The 17,531-nt window shown below is 40.8% G+C and overlaps 1 protein-coding gene across 2 annotated transcripts in view; it reads left to right on the forward strand.

Moving 5' to 3' along the window:
• The window catches only part of CNST (consortin, connexin sorting protein), a 45,874-nt gene extending 43,578 nt beyond the window's left edge, over positions 1-2,296 (forward strand). For both annotated transcript variants that reach the window (XM_059468770.1, XM_059468769.1), the window contains one exon: positions 912-2,296. In XM_059468770.1, the coding sequence (XP_059324753.1) occupies positions 912-1,117 (206 nt within the window). In that variant the 3' untranslated portion in view covers positions 1,118-2,296. The remainder of the gene's footprint in view (positions 1-911) is intronic.
• Positions 2,297-17,531: the final 15,235 nt, after the last annotated feature.

The following is a 17,531-nucleotide window of genomic DNA, read 5'->3' on the forward strand; positions in this document are numbered from 1 at the left end:
CAGCCTGAAGAGACCTTATCCCATCTTTTTCTTGAAATTATTTTAAAAGTATTTATGTTTTATTTAAAATTCCAGTTAGAGTTATTTCTTTGATTTTCCCCCAGGATTTAGTGATTCAAAAGGAAAATTGTTTTATATTGTTATTATTACTTCAAGTTTGATTTCAAACACACACCAAAAAAAAAAAATTGAATGTTTCTTTTTATCCCATTTCTTCTCCCTGTGTAGAGCTGAAGGGAGCACAGAAATTTCCTTAGAGCCCTGTCAGTCTGACAGAAGGCACAGATGTTGTTCATATGTACAGATTAGCAAGGACAAGTGAGGTTGTGGGGATGTAGCAGCACCTCTTCAACTTCTGCATTGCTCCTACTCTGGAATAAACAATCATGCAAAGAATTAGCAGAAAATAACTGAGATGTAAAATTAAAAAAAAAACCCTCACATTAACCTACACTGAAGGTTTTGTGTCTGCAGTCAAAATGTGAGAGTAATCACAAGCAGTTCATTGTAGTGCAGTCAGTGTCACCAGAAATGAAACAAGAGTGTTTCCATTGGGTTTCCTTTCAAAGCCTTGGTTCCATTTGAGCTGTTCCATGGGGGATGCCTTTGGCTGTGGGGCCTTCTCCCTGGTGAGCTTATTGTGCTTCAGCATGGAATGGCTCCACCAGGGATCCCAGCAGGGACAGGCACACAGACTGCAGAAATGAAGCAAGAGAATTATTTAGGTTTCTGAAGAGACTGAGAAACATATAATTCCCCATGTCTATTGTGGTCACTTTGACATGGTGAGCATTATTAAATGTGTTTACCTCCTGACCCATTCATGATAAAAACCTGTCTCAAGTTTTCTCACATGCATTTGTACTGCTTTGTGTAGCGTCTTTTTTCACCTTTTCTTCTCTTATTTGCAGATGAAGTGTCTGGTGGCTCCTGTATTTTGCTGGTCCTGCTGTGCATAGCAACTGTTTTCCTTAGCATTGGAGGAACTGCACTGTACTGCACCTTTGGTGACATGGAATCCCCTGTGTGTACTGAGTTTGCAGCCAACATGGATTTCTATTATACACAGATACTGCAGCGTGTGGAAGAGCTAAAACACTGGATAGCCTTGTCATAGCTGAAGGGATGGACACAGCACGCTCAGAGCTCACCTGTGGTTACTGGAGAGAGTAGAACAAAATTGTGATTTCAAGTTCTTTAACACTTGCCACCTGCAGGTGATGTGTATTTGATGATATACTTTCACATTTACTTAGAAATCAAGAAAATTTTAGTTTAGCAATCAGGTGGCACAATGTTCACATCTGTTCACAACTGTAGCAGCGTGGTATGGGAGCATAAAAAGTCATTTTCTTCATCCTTTTGAAAGTAGGCAAGTAGCTTTTCATCCACTTGAGCAAGTGAAGAAGAAGGAAGAAAATTAACTGTCTTCTGTATTCTCTCCCATTGCCACACATTGTGTAAGCAATCTCTGGAAGCTTAGTAAAAGGACAGCTTTAATTTACAGCTGTTTGTGCAAAGGTGTTGCCTCCAGCTATCATGCAATAAGTCTCTGTTTTATGGAAACATTATTTTTTTTTCTAAGTCTTAATGTTTTTATCCATTTTATTTCTCCTGGTGAGCCATGTAATTATTTGGGTGGAGTGAGAAGAGTGCAGTGGCATTCACAGAGCCCTCATTCGGTAATTACCAGGCTGACCCTGTATCTTACAGCTTGCAGTGAAAATCATGAATGGGATAAATCTGCTGGCAGATTTCACTAAATTTCTTGGACCTTTACTCTCAGTATCATGTGGGTTGTTTTAGAAATGGAAGGTTAAAAAAGAAATCACTGGTCTCACAAAACACAAAAACAAAAGATGTTTACTAAATTATTCATATTAAGTAATCAAGTGGCTTTGCTCATTTTAAAGCACCTGGTGGCAGGTGTGGGGCTAACTGGGTTTTCCTCCAGCTACATCACTGACTTGGAGTAATCACTTTGTGCCTCAGTTTCTCCTCCATAAATGGGGAATAATGATCCTTGCCTTTGTCTATGAATATTTATTGGAATTAGGGCTCATGTCTGATTCATCCCAAATGAGTGCACAGCTCACAGAACTGTGTGGCTGCAGCCTCTGGGTTATGTGAAGGGGGACTGATCCAGCAGAAGAGGTTCAGAGGTTTGCTGCAGATCCACAGCCTGTCAGTGTTCCAGGGCCCTTGTTCCAGCTGATAAAGCACATTTGCATCTATTTGCCCTGCAGTTCTGAGACCTGGATTGTAAAATCTGTTCTTTCTCAGCTTTACAAACAAATTTAGATGAGTGCAAAGAGTAATTTGAAATGGGTATTTCTATCACTTGGTGCTCAGCCCTCCCTGTGCGGTGTGAGAGAAGCACTGGCAGGGCAGCGAAGGTGAGAGTTGGATACAGAGGCCTCTGGGGCAGGCTATGCTCGAGGGCTGGCAGCTGTTCTTGCCCAGAGCCCAGTGTGCAGCCCTGCTGACAGGGTGAGTGTGAAAGGATTCCTTTACACCTCAGGAAACTGCATTTTTGAGGGTCCCACTTCACTCCACTCTGTGATTTCCTGCTTACTAACCTTGTATGATGCAGCGTGTTCAGGTTTAGGACATTATTTTGTAAAATGCTATGAAGTGAAATCTTTGAGATACTGCTCAGAATTATAACATTAAAGATCATGCTTTCTGACATTTGCAAGCAAATTGTCCCTCTAGTGAGCTTGGTTGTTCCTAATGCACTGTTACACTTAACGGGTTTTTAAAGTGAAAGTTAAAATCATGTTTTTTTCTAGAATAAACTGCATGTATGATTTCTCTTTTGGTTTTCACTGTGGAGGCTTGGTTTATTTATACCCTAGGGAGCCTCATGTGCAGCTTTATACTAAACTAGCAAATTTCAAATGCCCAAATTAATGAAAACTTTTGCTTTTAGAAAGAAACTTGAGAATGGTAGTTTGGGGGTTGTTTGTTTGTTGTCCTCAAGAGTATCACGATGGGCTACTCTAAAGGAGAAAGGGAAAGACACTTCTGTGTTTTAAAGTGTTACTGGCTGGTTCAGTTTATTATTTGAATTCTGGGTTTGTTTGTTTATTTATTTAGTTTTTCTTTTAAAGAGAACCTTAATTTTCTATTTTGGCAATTTACTCACAGAATAATTAAAAAGCATGCTTTCAGTTAAAGTATGTATTTATAGTGACTGTGTAGTTAGAATATATTTTGAGTCTCTGTAACTTTGCATTGAGTGTTTCTGGATATTAAGTTTATTCCTAAAGAGACAACTGTTCATTTCAGCTTAAAAAAAATATTTTTAACTTTTTGTGCACTTCATCACCAAAAAAATCAAGAGGTATTTATAGATCTATTTATTTAAAAGTATATCAGACATGGATGTCAAAGATCCACAACTTTTAGGTTCATTTAATTAAAACTATTTTAAAGCAATTATTTTATTTAAAACTATAAAGCTATTTAAAATCAAAGCAATTTTTACTAACTATTTCAGTTTCAAATCAGTGATCCAAATCCTGGTGTTTTCTCTCTGTGCTGTGTTCCTGGTGCAAAGACTCAGGAGTATCAGCAGAACTGCCTACGAGATGAAGAGGAGGTTGTGCAGCACATCACCAACGTGTGCCCCCTGACAAGTGAGCAGCCAGAATTCTGTGTGACCCAGACCCCCTTCCCTTGGGGCCTGGGCATCTCTTGAGCCTCCCCCAGCTGTGCCAGGGCAGCAGCCCTGCCAAGGCCCCCAGGATCTGGGGGAGTAGAACAGGCACATGAGCACAGGCTGTCCGGCTCCTGAGCTGAGCTGAGCTGCTCACTCCTCAGTGGCAACCAAGGGTTCACATCTGGATCCAATTTCTGTTGGCATTCCTTTAGGAAAAGCTGATGGTGCAAATTCTTGCTTTGTGTGACAATTCTGTCAGTGCAGATGGTCTGTAGAATTACCAAACCTGCAGCTATCAACAGAACAAAATTTGCTTTGCACTGGAGCTCCAAAGAGTGTGCAGGCAGGCCTGGTGTTGGCCCCCCTTATGTGGAATACTGGTGACATTGCTTCCAGCTGGGTGACCTGAGGGCTTAGGACCTTACAAACAGGTAAATCAAAGCAAAAAGAAATAGTGGATTGGAACAGTTATTACTCATCTGAGTGCTTGAGGTAAAATAATACCAAGCAACAGCTAAGATTGTTTCAGGAGGAAGAAAGCAAGTGGGAAAAGGTTTCCCCTACACACACACTTGGTGCATTTTAAAGCCTTTTGTATATAACTTTTTATTCATTGTTTCCTTCCCTGCCACTGTCTTTATGGCTGTTCTGCTTGGAAATAGAGGGACCATACTGTGCTGAGTTGGAAACATTTGTAATTAGTAGAAACATTCAGGAAATGGTTCCATACTTGACAGCAGCTTAAAAAACTTTCCATAAAATAAGGCTGATTTTCAGGCTGCTAGTGTACCTTCAGAGAAGTTGTGCCACTTAATCATCTGCAGCACTCTGCTAGAAACCCCCACCTTCCTGTTTATTCTTTGAGCATAATTATGTCAAAGAGATTCTTGTGATAAAGAAAAATCCAACAAGGCTTTTTATGTAGATTCAGCATTATGCTGACAAAAGGTCTGACCACATAATTAACACCCTCACCCCCAACAGCCCAGACTAGACCAAGAAAGGCACTGTGCTGCAGTGTAGCCACACTAGACTACAGGCTTCTTCTCAAGACAGCATAAGGAAGCAAACATTCCACAACTCAGGTATGCCAGCAGAAGTTTGTGATCTAGACTCGGGCTGTATGTTAATTTTTTTTCCATTATCCTTGGTTTCATACCTGGAAAATGCATAGTAGCCCTGGTGACAAGCAGTAGAGGAAGTTTTGTAACAAAAAGGGAAACTCTGGTTTAGGGGTTCTTGGTAGTAAAGGACAAGTTTGAACTATCAGGTAAACAGAGTACATTGGAAGACCAGATTCCTGTGTGACTGGGTGCTGTTCCACTCAATAACCTGAAGGGATGACCCTCCTGAGGAAACATGTTTGCCTACTTTGTACTGTAATGTAAAACCAAGAACATCTGAGGGGAATCAAAGTTATTTGTAACAAATTTTTCTTAAGCTTCCTTTAGCAAAAGGAGTAAATAACTGTCTTTGAAAGTCACCCAAGCTTGTAATTTACATACTGTAGCAAAAAAAAAAAAAAATAAAAACTGTCCCAAAGAAAATACATTAACCTTTTTGGATACTGTGATTTCTAAATGTCTGAAAAGACTGAGATTTTCTGTGAAATTCAAGTAAATGAACAGTACCTCCAATATGAATTTCATTACTAAACCCAAATCAGAATGGAAAGTGAGGATAAAATGTGTAAGGTTTGGTGTAGTTTTCCTGGTTGCCTTTGTTTCAATAGTTTAACAAAAACCCAGTTTCCCCACAGAGCCTGGTGCTGCCAGACAGGTGGGATTCAGGTACTAAAATGTTGCCTTACTGTATCATTGTGAAAGCAAATTGACAGATGGTGAGTTTCAGAATTCCTGGTAATTGGTGGGTGACCTGGATAGTGGTCACAAGTCATTCTGCTCTCTGAACTCAATGAAAGAAATAAAACCACAAACAGTTGCAAGTCAATCCAACCTAGCAGGCTCTGATCTGAATAGGAGCATATCAATGCTACATTTTGCAACACTTTCCCACCCATTGTTATTCCTTCTGGCTCCTTTCCTCTTTACCACTTCTTTCCCAGGATGAAATAGCACATTTTCTATCATTCACAGGACCATGGGGGAATTGAGTTAGGAAGGGACCTCACAAAGTCTCTAGTCCAACTTTCTGCTCAAGGCAGGGTCAGCTGAGATCAGACCAAATTGCTCAGGGCTTTATCCAGTTGGGTCTTGAAACCCTCCAAGGATGGAGACTGCACAACTTCCCTGGGCATATTCCTCTGCCTGGCTGTGCTCAGGGTGAAAAGGTTTTCTTTATACCCTGTGTAATCTCTCTTTCCATTTGTTGTCTCTCCTGCTCCCAATACTGCTGTGAGGGCATTTCTTGGTAACCTCCTCAGAGAGATCATCTCTTCTCCAGGCTATACACTATTTTCTACCACTGTACTCCTGATTCTTCTCCCTTTCTTGTCCACAGTATCTTCTTTCCTGACAGGGATCCAGAATTCTTCTATTAAAATAGGGATCCTGCATCCCTTCCACCTCACACTCTGAAATTCAATAGTTAGATTTAGAAATCAGCAATGAGGCCACAGGCAAAACTGAAATAGCAATTACAACTAATTTTGCAGTAAAAACTCTTGAATCTCACTGGCTCAACAGTGATGGCAGAACTTACACTGATTCTTGTACTACTCTTAAACAGCTGGTGTTTAAAGGACTGCATGCTGATGTCCATGTGTCTTAATGAAATATTTGAAATATTTTCTCTAAAATAGCTACCCAAGGATGCCTAAAATATTTAACTATAAATTCCTTCTTAAAAATGATTTTTTTAGAATTTGGCTCCTTTAGAATTTAAGGCTCCTTTATATCATTTGTGATTTGTATTACTTTGAATTAAAAGTCATGGTAATTCATGTTGTCATAACATGAGCCCAGGGTTTACTGATTTCAGTAATGTCCATATATTGTGGTCATCTCTTGAAGAAAATGATGGTGGGGAGTAGGTGCATGCTGTTTTACAGTTGCAGACAGCTGTTACTGAATTGATACCAGTGAATTTCAGCCAAAGTCCTACACTTGGGTTCATCCGGATTTTTTTATTTTTTTAATATGGCAAACAGGCTAAAACAGAAAATATTAGAGACAGCACTGAAGCACAGCCAGAATTTCTGAGATATGTCCAATACTAGACCAAAGTCCTCCATTAATCTAAAATTTTAAGCTGCTCTTCTTGAAAACAAGTTTGAATACATCTTCACATGACATCAGATCCATCAGCTCTCTCCCTCTGCTTTTTGCCAAGGAGTTGTCTAGCAAAGTGTCATCTTTTAGCCAACTGGGCCCCTGATGCAGCACTCATTTGTGAGGCTGCTGGGAAGGTTCCAGTAACACTCCTGTCAAGTGCCAGTTAATGATCGTTTCCCCTTTCATTGCCTGGCACTGAAAATGAGTTTAAGCCCCACTATTGTGCTTTCATAGACCGATCAGCTTTAAAGCTGTTACCAAAACAGCTCTCAGAGTGAGAGCTAAATGTTTTTCAGAAAGCACCATGTGCCAAATGCTGCAATGAGAAAGCTTGACTGGCTTTGCCATAACATGTCCAGACTCCACAGCTGCTGTTTGCAGTGCAGGGAAGCAGTGCCCATGCTGTGTTCCCAACAGTGCCCCCCTTAAGCTGGCCAGGATTCATCCTGTTCTCCTGAGCCAGCAGCCTTGCATGAGAAGGGAGTGGTTGCATCAGAAACGATAAAGCATACATGCACTAGAAGTTGAGCAATGTGAGATGTGAGATGTTCCTTCCACATAAACCGTACACCTTACACTAGAAGTTTTTTTCTTTTCTTTTTAAACTTTCATCTAGGAACCATTAATCAGTTTCCTTTCTTATCTTTTTATTAGAGAAATACAGCATTAAGCCAATTCCTCTGTTTCTTTTCCAGAAATAGGAATTAATGCTTTTTGCCAGAGAGAACATGCATCTTGCCACTTGATGCTGGGAATCTTCGTGCTTGTACAGCTTTTCTGCCAGAATTTCTAATGAAATGGATAGATTGTCTCTGAGGCTATCAGAGTAGCAAGAACATTTTCACACTATTTTTCCTGAGCCAGCTGAATTCAGTGCACTGTGGAAGGGACTTACAGAAAAAAAGGGAGTGGAACATTTGAATCACTAAAGATCCACACAGTCAATTTCAGCAAGACAAAATGTCAGTATCTACCATCACAGAAAGCAGCAAGGTTGCTTCAAAAGACCCACCATAAATAATAGAAAAGAGTATGTTTGAAAAGAGCTCTAAAGCAAAAAAAATATTCTGATGTTTCTAGTGACTTTTCAAATATTTAAAGATTTATGTAGAAATTGATAAATAAGGGGGAACAACTTCTCAGTGTTACACAAAGGAAAAAACAAAGCATTTTATGGGCAAAAGGGCTTTAGAAATAATGTAGCAAAGACCTTAGATCACCTATGGTAATTTTTTACTGGAAAGAATAAAAAATATTTCTGATAAAGGTATCTATCAGTGATAGGGTTTTTTCATCAGCTTTTACAGAAACAGAAAACCAACACACAATAGTTTAATGACATCAGGGAGTAAAAGGGACTAAGGATTAAAATATTGTTAAATTCTTTGTAGATTCCTTAGGAGCAAGTGGTTTTACAAGGTCATGTAGCAGGAAGAAGAATAGCAAGATCAGAGCTTGTAAATCCTATTTTATGATCTTCTGTCTGTTTCCAGTTCCCACTAGGACAACACATATTAAGGAAGATAAATGAGTCGCCTTTTGTTCATAGTCTCTTTGATTCCACACAGCTTTGAAGACTTTCTTTAAAGATATTTTCATATTCTTATAAATTTTGTGGTGATCTTAAGGAATCAATTTTATTCAAGGGATGAATTTCCTTTCTAGTATGCAGGAACAAACTGCAAATGCCCTTTTGGCATATTTTTAGTACTTGATATCATCATAGCCATGGTAGCTGGTTGCTATTTACATGTATTAAAACAAATGGTATCAACAGACCACAAACTTGTGGGAACACAAAGTATAATGGCAATTTCTATCATCAGAAAATGAGGCTCAGGCTGTCTGCAGTTACTTTGTGTTTCACCATCTAACTCATGCTTTGTTAAGTACCAGGAAAATAACAATTCTCAGCAGAAGGGACCCTGCTGAGAATCCTCATCAAGGCACAATCTCCCAGCTCTGCTGGGCTTCACACAATACCTGTGCCTGTGCCAAGAGGGAGGAAACAAAGCGATGTGGGAAGAAGCCGCAGTCACCAGATTCTGCCTCCCGGCAGAAATGAAGTTCTTGTGAGGCACAGAAATGTTTTGACCATAAAGTGGATGTTGTCATCACTGTCTGCAAATGTGAAAGATGAAAATAATTTCAAATGCTCTTGGCATGCCTAAAAAATGACTTTAATAACCCTATTTTCATTTCAATTTTTGTGTTACTGAAAGCTTTCCCTTGGTTGAAGGCAAAGAAAATTATGCAATGTTTTTTGAGGTTTTTTTTGATGTGTACTGTCTCTTGCATTTTTCTATAAATAGGGAATTACTTTTCTGAGTCAATTCACTGGGTAATAGCCCATGATTTACCTACAAAGGCAAAGTAGATGGCCATGAGCAATAAGTGACTCATGTATTATAAAACAGCCCCATTAAAAGGAACCATCCGTATCAAGTAATGCAGGAGGATGATGAAACAATATTTTCAGTGAATAAGCTGAATTTTGCAATGTGTAACAAGCCTTGCGCAGCCCACCCACACTGCCAGCTCAGTCTGGCACTTTGGTGCAATTTGTGCTGGGATCTTTCAGGGCTAAAATTTCTCAGTACAGAGCAGCCAAGGAGGGGAGTGTTCTTCCCTTTGCTCCTTTCACCACAGGGATGACCAGGTCTCTCAAAGCTTTACAGCCAAGAGTTGTCTTTAAAGACACCTGCAGCTTCAGCAACGAAACCCCAAAACTGTGACTCAAATGTTCTGCTCCCAGGAGATCATCAGTGTGCTTTAGGACTGAGCCTGACATTGTTTTGCCTGCAGTCCAGCACAGAAGAGACTGCACAGCTGTCCTGTGGCACTAAACTTGCTGATATTCATTAAGTAGGTATGTGTAGCATGAGGGATCAAAGACTTTGGGATCCCTGAGCAAAAGCATCATGGAAACCCTAAAAAGACTTGTAGAAAGTTTTGAGTGGAAGCAGTGCTGCTGAGACTGCCTCATGATTTCACTATCATTCAAATAGGAACAAGTTTCATAAGGTGAAAAGGCTGCACTCTGTGGCATTTATATCACAGAGCATTTATCACAGTCATGAGTTTAAATATGGTTTAACAGGTCACTAGATCACAGACAGGGCAAATTTAATTTTATTTTCTGGTTATTGTTCTGAACTGCACTGTTAAATAGAAAACTACTTTCTTTCCAGATTTTGGGGTGAGTTTTGGTAGTGGTGGTGGTGGAGTTTTTTCCTAGTCCTTATATTCTTTTCCATTTTATTTTCCTCAAATCTTCATCCCTGCCTCTGGACAAAATCCTTATTAACTAATTGGTTTGATAATTTTTTTTTTATATGGCCAGAGAAGGAAATGGCTGTGGCTGGAAAAGGCTGTGCTGTGACACCATTTGAAGAAGTTGATGAAGTGATTAGAACACAAACCTGGAACTTGGGAGGGTTTACTTTAATTGTCTGCTCTTCCACAAATTTCCTGTGTGTTCTCAAGCATATCACTTAATTCTCCTGTGTTTCAGTACACTGCATACGTGACAGGGACAATTCTCTGAGGCTCCCTGTGGCAGTTCTCATTCTAATGATCCTGAGAGTGAGTGGAGTCATGGTAATTTCAGAAGTAACACATTTCAAGCAACATCAGCAACTTGCTAGTCACGCTTCGGCTGAGATGGTTACCCTGCATTGTCACAAGTAATTGCAGTGAACCTTGCATCTGAGAAAAGAAGGGAAGAAAACTCTTCTTGTTATTCACTTTCTTTTTTGAGTTTTCTCTGAATATGAGAGCTGTTTCAGAGGGGCTATAGGAAAGAAGTATGGAAAAATAGGGAGATACACTTTCATATTTCTGCCAGCTAGTGTGCTGTGCCATCAGGTGAATAAACTGCATTCAGTTTGGGTTGTTTTTTGTTTTGTGTGAGTTGTTTTAGCATCATAATGACTATACTGTGACATTTTACAGCTATTTTGAGATACCTGCAGAAAATAAAAAGCTGTAGAAATAAAAACTGCTTTTGCCTCCCTGCATTTCCCTGTGGGAGTGAGCGGTAAAGCCAGTTACCTGATGGATTTCAGTCTCTGGTATCTGCAGAGCACAGACTTGTTGGTCCTTCCCCCTTTATACCACCTGCAGAGGGGCAGAGCTTTAATTGGGCTTCGTGTTGCTGGTGGTCTCTGCAAAGGGTGGGGAAAGGAGAGGGGGAGCTGGAGAAATAAACTGTGGAAAATAGAACCAGGTTGTTTTTTAAAGTGTCAATTCTAAAAGCTTTGAAAGAGAATGTGGAAGTCTGTCCCCAGTCCTTTTCACATTTATACCAATTAAGCTTTTTTCTACCTGTGACTCACTGTAGTGACAGGATTAGTTGGGATTTAGTGATTTAGATATATTTAGTGATTTAGATTCTCACGCTCACAGAGAAATTGCCCATCATAAGCTATTCACTGAAAATCTGGAAAATAATGTGGGAGGCTGATATAAAGGAAGAAATGAGCCAAATTAAGTTACACCTTCCAGTTCAAACACAATCTAGAAATTCCCTAGTGCAGCTGCCTCCAGAAGCAACCTTCTGTCACAGGTATTGGCTGTGGAAACTGCCCTTGACTGCAGAGAAATTCAGGCATTTTGTTGGCTCTGTGGTTTTTTCCCCTTTTTGTAAGTCACTTTCTTGTAGGTTTTTGTGCAGAAGGTAGAGGTTTTGCCCATTTTCTTCCAAATATGTACCCAGGTGGTGGCAGAGAAGAGTGATGGTATCATAATCTCCTACTGAAATAGAAAAAGATTATGGTCACAGCAGGAAGTACCCATTTTTTGGTGCTGTTGTTACATTTCTGGGGACTCATTTTTCAGACCCATGCATATCCTATTCTTTTCAGTTGATGCTGGGAGTACTAAATACAGAGAAGCCACTATTTACTGCTGTCTATCCCTATATTACACAGGAAAACCAGAACTGGATGTTAGATAAATAATCCTTTCAGCCCCTATTAAAATTCACTGTTAAATCTCTGTGAGCTGAACTTCTTATCTCAGCACATCTCACTGAGGTGCTGCTTTTCAGCACCCCATGATTTCCAGGGCACATTTGAGTAAATGGTAGAAAAACCTTTAGGAGAGGGAGGGAAAGAGTAGGTCATGCAATTAGATGAAAACAGGTCATAGGAATGGGATTTTCCTTGTGATGGAATACTCATTGCCAATCTATTCCATTTGGAGAGAGACAGAGGAGCAAGGGATGTAACTGTATTGTCCTTTCTTCAGTCTATTTCTTGTTCCTCATTGTTTCTTGACCTCAAATATCTCATTCTCCAAAACAAAATTCAGACTCCTGCTGCTGCTGTTTCTGTTACTGTGAGGAGTGCTGCTTTCTTAAAGAAAATTACTGATAGACTATGCTGGACATGTCACCAGCAATGCATATTATTATAAGATATTTGCTTCCTTCTGAGTTTTCCTCCTTTAGAAGAACAATTTCATTTAGTTGTACTGCAAATTTCAAGTGTAACTACCTTTGAATTTCAAATTCACTTCAAACCAGCACATGAGCCATGCATGGTCTGTGTACTTGGCTGAGCTTGCACTGGTTTAATGGGCATTGTCGAGCAGCCTTCTCTCAAATTATGCAAAACTGTTGGCAAAGATCAAGTCTTCTGTCTTTTTAAGGCCTCAATATTTAAATATTTAAATACTTCAATATTTACAAGAAAGCCTGCAAACACTGTAGTTAAATGAGTGCTAATCCATCACTTCAAGTGAATAGTTCCATAAGCAGAAGCTGATGTGGAGGAGGCATGTTAACTAAGACCTGAAACCACTCATTGGGTAAGGAAGGCAAAAAGAATTCTGAGCAGCTTCCCAGTGACTACATGAACAGGAATCCTTGAAACAACAGGATATGCTCATGTAATTAAAGACAGCACCATAATACATAGGTACCAAAAGCCCAAATCACCAAATTCAAGCAGTCTTATTTCTGGGATTGGATGGCTTTGCAATCTTAATAGACAGTGCTCTTTAGAGAAGCAGCAACAGAGCTGCATTGCTTCAAAATATTCAGTTCAATCAAAAGCAGAACACTACTGAGTTACTTCTGAACACTTCTAGGCTATTTCCTTCCAAAACAAAATGACACTGAAATGGAAAAAAACGTCTGATAGCCCTGCAGCAGAATTTTATAGCTCACAACCCTTCTTACACAGGTATTCTGGGGTAGGTTTGTCACTGACCTTTCAGTCTTGGAGACAGGTATTTTATTGCTATTATAATTAGCATTTAAAGCTCATTATGTGTCATACTGCCTGGCAGTGCACAGGTCCTGCTTCACTTCTGGTGCAGGCCTGCCTCTCCCCAGACAGGAGCCACAGGAGCACAGTCAGGCCTTGCTGTGCCCTGTTCATCTCCCCAGAGCGTGGTGCTGCCCCGCAGGGCAGAGCAGGGCAAGGGCAGCCCAGCTGCCCAGGCTGCAGCAGCAGCACACTCTGCCCCACACCATGGCTGGGGTGCAAGAGTGCTCAGTTGCCCTCTCATCACTGCAGTCAGCCCCACAGAGAAATTAAATTTCAAATACATCTGACACATACCTAAAACTAGTAAAATGCTTTGAGACACTCTTGACTTTTTTTGTTTTAATGCTAAAGAAGAGAAAAATATCTCATGGTTATGATTTGGCACCATGATTTAATTTCAAGCTGTTAATCTCATATTTTTTCAATAAAGGACATACTGAAAGAACACCACAACCAGGTGCTATCACTTTTCTGTTGTTTCTTTATGTTACTATCCTGGTATAGATTTTATTTCTTTGGTTCTTGTAACACTGCACTTCATAAGGGGGAAAGCAGCATGGCAATGCCTAATTCCTTTTCATGACATTGACATCTTGAAATTACTGGGTTTTTTCCTTCCAGGTTAACAAGAGAGGCTGGAAATCTATTTTAATGGCAGGTTTTTATTTTCCTCCAATTCATCTTTTTCATGCTAGCTGGGTAATTTAATTTGTTGTTGACCTAGTTTCAGTTAGGAAAATTAGACTATTCATTATCACAAAAGCTTCATCCTTTGAGACTTCTAAAAAATACATGCTTTCAATTATTTTATGTTACAATATTTTTCTTGAGTCCCTTGCTTCACATGAAAACAGTTTCTTTGTAGCAGCCTTGATGATGATTCCTTTTTAACAGTGAGGTGTAATTACTGCCAGGAAGGGTGACACTGAAATTTAGTCATGGGCCAGGATTTGAGCAGCATGGCACGTGCTGTGGCTGTCACGGGCACCAGAGCTCCATGGCAGGGATGTCTCCCTCCAGCAGTATGGAGGCAGAAGCAGACACAGTAATTAGAGGTTTGAAACCCACGTTGTGTAATTGGTTCTGCTGCACTGCACAAAATGAGTGACCCTGGAAAGACAGGAAAGCAGGTTAAAAAGCAGGTTATCTGAGTGATTCTTGCCATCCCCTCTAGGTGATTGATTCTTCCTTGCTTGCTCTCACTTTGGTAGCCCTGGGAGGAGCAATCAGTTCTCTCAAAGCTTTTTGGCACTTTGGCCTACTTCTAACAGGTTTTGGGGAGGAGCTGGATCCAATTGACCTTGGACAAGAGGTTGCAGCTGTAAGTGTCATGGCTATGACTTTTTTTGGTTCCACCTAGAATGGGAATTTGTCCCAGTTCAACCAGTGGATGACTCATTTCCTGGACATGTAAATCAACATAAATCTCTGGTGTCTGTAAGGAAAATGCAGTTGTCAGTAATTATAACTTCCAGTGGATTTAAGGTAAATTCAGCTTCTTCTTTTTTTTTTTAACTATGCTTTAGATTTGCATGCAGATCCAAGGTATTGCTGCTTGGCCAGGAGTTTGGTGGAATCCTGGACGAATTCCCAAAGTGCCTCCAGCAGGTTTTTAAGGTGGCAGGATCCGCAGAGCAACATTCCTGGAGCTACTCCATGATTAAAGCTGAAGTCTGTAACAACATGCTCACTATTAATGTTTCTGCTGTTCTCCCTTCTAAGTATGGATGTAGAAACAGTCCATGGAGACCTCTGTGTCCCCCATACCCACCTGAGTCCTTTCCCCTTCTGTTCCCAGCTGCCACGGGGAATTATGTAGGTGAGGGAGAGATGCAGCTACATGGAATAGTGATGCTAGCTCAGCCTGGGAAAAAGCAAAAGGGCCCAGGGGAACGGGAGGGAATAAAATGGAAAACATTACAGCCACAATTTTTGGATTTGGATGAGACAGAAACTCCTCATGTAAGGCCTTATTTGTAAGGTTTGTTTAGGGGTATCTTCTATGCAGTCTAGAATCCTTACCTGATGCTAGGTGATTACACAACATGTTAACTGAGATTTCAGACATTTTATGCAATCAGTTGTTTCTAGGAGACTGATGATCAGAGGTAAAGGCTTCCTCTGTGTGTTGTGTTTTTGTGTGTAGCCCAGGTGCAACAGGGGTTTTGTAGTCTCAGCTAATTAGTGTGTATTCTTACTAGAATCTGAATTTTTTAATTTAAAACTCTTGCCCCTTGTGAATATGGAGAGACAAATATTTTAAGAAGATTGAAGCCTTAGAAACTATAACTGAAATATAAAAATATTTAATTTCACTAGACTGTATTTAAATATTTCAGGGTCAATATTTATTGTCCATCACAGTGTACACAGATACTACTTGTTTATATCCATAGACCAGTGTTAAATCAATCTCATATCCAGCAAAACAGATATTGCAAAAATCAAGAGGTTATTAAGATGTTTTGCAACCAACTCTAACGCCAAAGTCCTTGAAAGATCCTCCACCTGGAGGATGTGAGGAAGACCGATGCCATGCATGAAGGACTTCTCAGTTGTTTACACACAAGAAACTATTCTTCCAATTTTTGAAAGGCATCTGTGCAGAATCAAAATGAGTTCTTGGTGGCATGTTGTCTCATCAAACTGAGGAGATGTCCTCTCCCTTCTTGCCAGTCAGTGAAATGCAGGTAAGTGTGAGGTCATGAGGTCTGTGTTCTGCCTGCACATTTGGCACTTTCAGAGGCATCAGAGATAACACAAAGAGGACATAAATTGGAAGAGAACACAGCTGGAGGACAGAGACAGAAGGAGCGAGCTCTGGGCACAGCTTGATGTCTTCCAAAAACTGGAAGGAAGGACAGGGGGAAATCTAGAGACAATCTTGTTCAAGTAAGAGGCCAGATACAACAGTGCCCCTCACTGTATTTAGTCTAGCTGGGTGTACATCCCCAGCCATACTTTTGGCAGAAATTATTATTTTCACTTTCATCCCTTCACTCTTCTTCACGGTCCCTGCAAGAGAGAGAAAACAAGGAGTGTGGCCTGATTATCTGAGAGAAGAGATTATTGAGAATTCCCACAAAAAGAAAATTAGTCACGGTCTCTGGGAATGCTGATAAGCAGAAACCTCAAACCCAAACAAGCATCCAGATTTTTATTTGGAAACAAATGCTGACCTCTGTTCAGCAAGCACTTTGCAGGCTGCTGTTTCAAAAATATAACCTTTTACCCACTTAGCCCTTCTTTGGGCATTTCCCATTCCTCCCTGCCCACATGAAACGGATCCCCGCTCCCTGTGCTCTGGCGCTGGAGGCAGAGCAGAGCGGGCGGTGCCACCTGCTGGTCCCGGCGGGGTCCCCTCGGCTCCGGCCTGCACCGCCTGGGCACGGAACCGCGGGGTGTCCCGGGCTGGAGACACCCAAAAGGGCCATCGAGCCCAGCTCCTGGCCCTGCACAGGACACCCCAAGAGTCACACCATGTGCCTGAGAGCATTTTCCAAACACTTCTTGAGCTCTGTCGGCTGTGCTGTGACCCCTTCCCTGGGGAGCTGTTCCAGTGCCCAACCACCCTCTGGGTGAAGAAACTTCCTGATATCCACTCTAAACGTCCCTGACACAACTTCAGACCATTCCCTCAGGTCCTGTCACGACGAACCACAGAGATCAGTGCCTGTCCCTCCTCTACCTCTCACAAGGAAGGTGTAACTGCAGTGAGGGCTCCCCTCAGTCTCCTGAGGCCGAACAGCCCAAGTGACCTCAGCCACTTCTTTCATGGCTTCCCCTCTGGGCCCATCATCATCCTCACAGCCCTCCTTTAGATGCTTTCTAATAACTGTATATCTTATATACCAGCACCCAGATCACAGTACACAGTACTTTAGAATCCATAGCCTGTAGTTATTCTTAAGCTAAAATGTCCTACTTTCAGTTTCAACCGATGCATCTTAATATTTATTCCTCTAAAGCAGATTAGTAATTTAAAAAAATAAATAAATAAAATTCCAGAGTGTTGTGTAAAAAAATACAGAGTAAGCAGGATAACCTGAGCTCTTAGTATTTATCACTGGTATAGTATCATTACAGGACATGAGAAAGTGTTCATTAGAAATTACCTTTCCTCTGCAGAGGCAGGTATGGCTAAGCACATAATGAAATATAAAAGCATTTTGTCTCCAGGCCCATTAATGAGCCTTTGCTGGTGCTACATCAGCACTTGCTTTGTTTTAGTGATGTGTTGTTTTTTAACAAGGCCTTGGCATGCTGCCATGAGCTCGGTTTTATGTCTCTTTGGTGTTTTCATAGCCGCAGGCCAGATGGTTTCAGCATTATATTCTTCCTCTTATATGAAAGCTGATC

This window comes from Ammospiza nelsoni, chromosome 3 (assembly GCF_027579445.1).
Source record: "Ammospiza nelsoni isolate bAmmNel1 chromosome 3, bAmmNel1.pri, whole genome shotgun sequence".
Lineage (NCBI taxonomy): Eukaryota > Metazoa > Chordata > Aves > Passeriformes > Passerellidae > Ammospiza > Ammospiza nelsoni.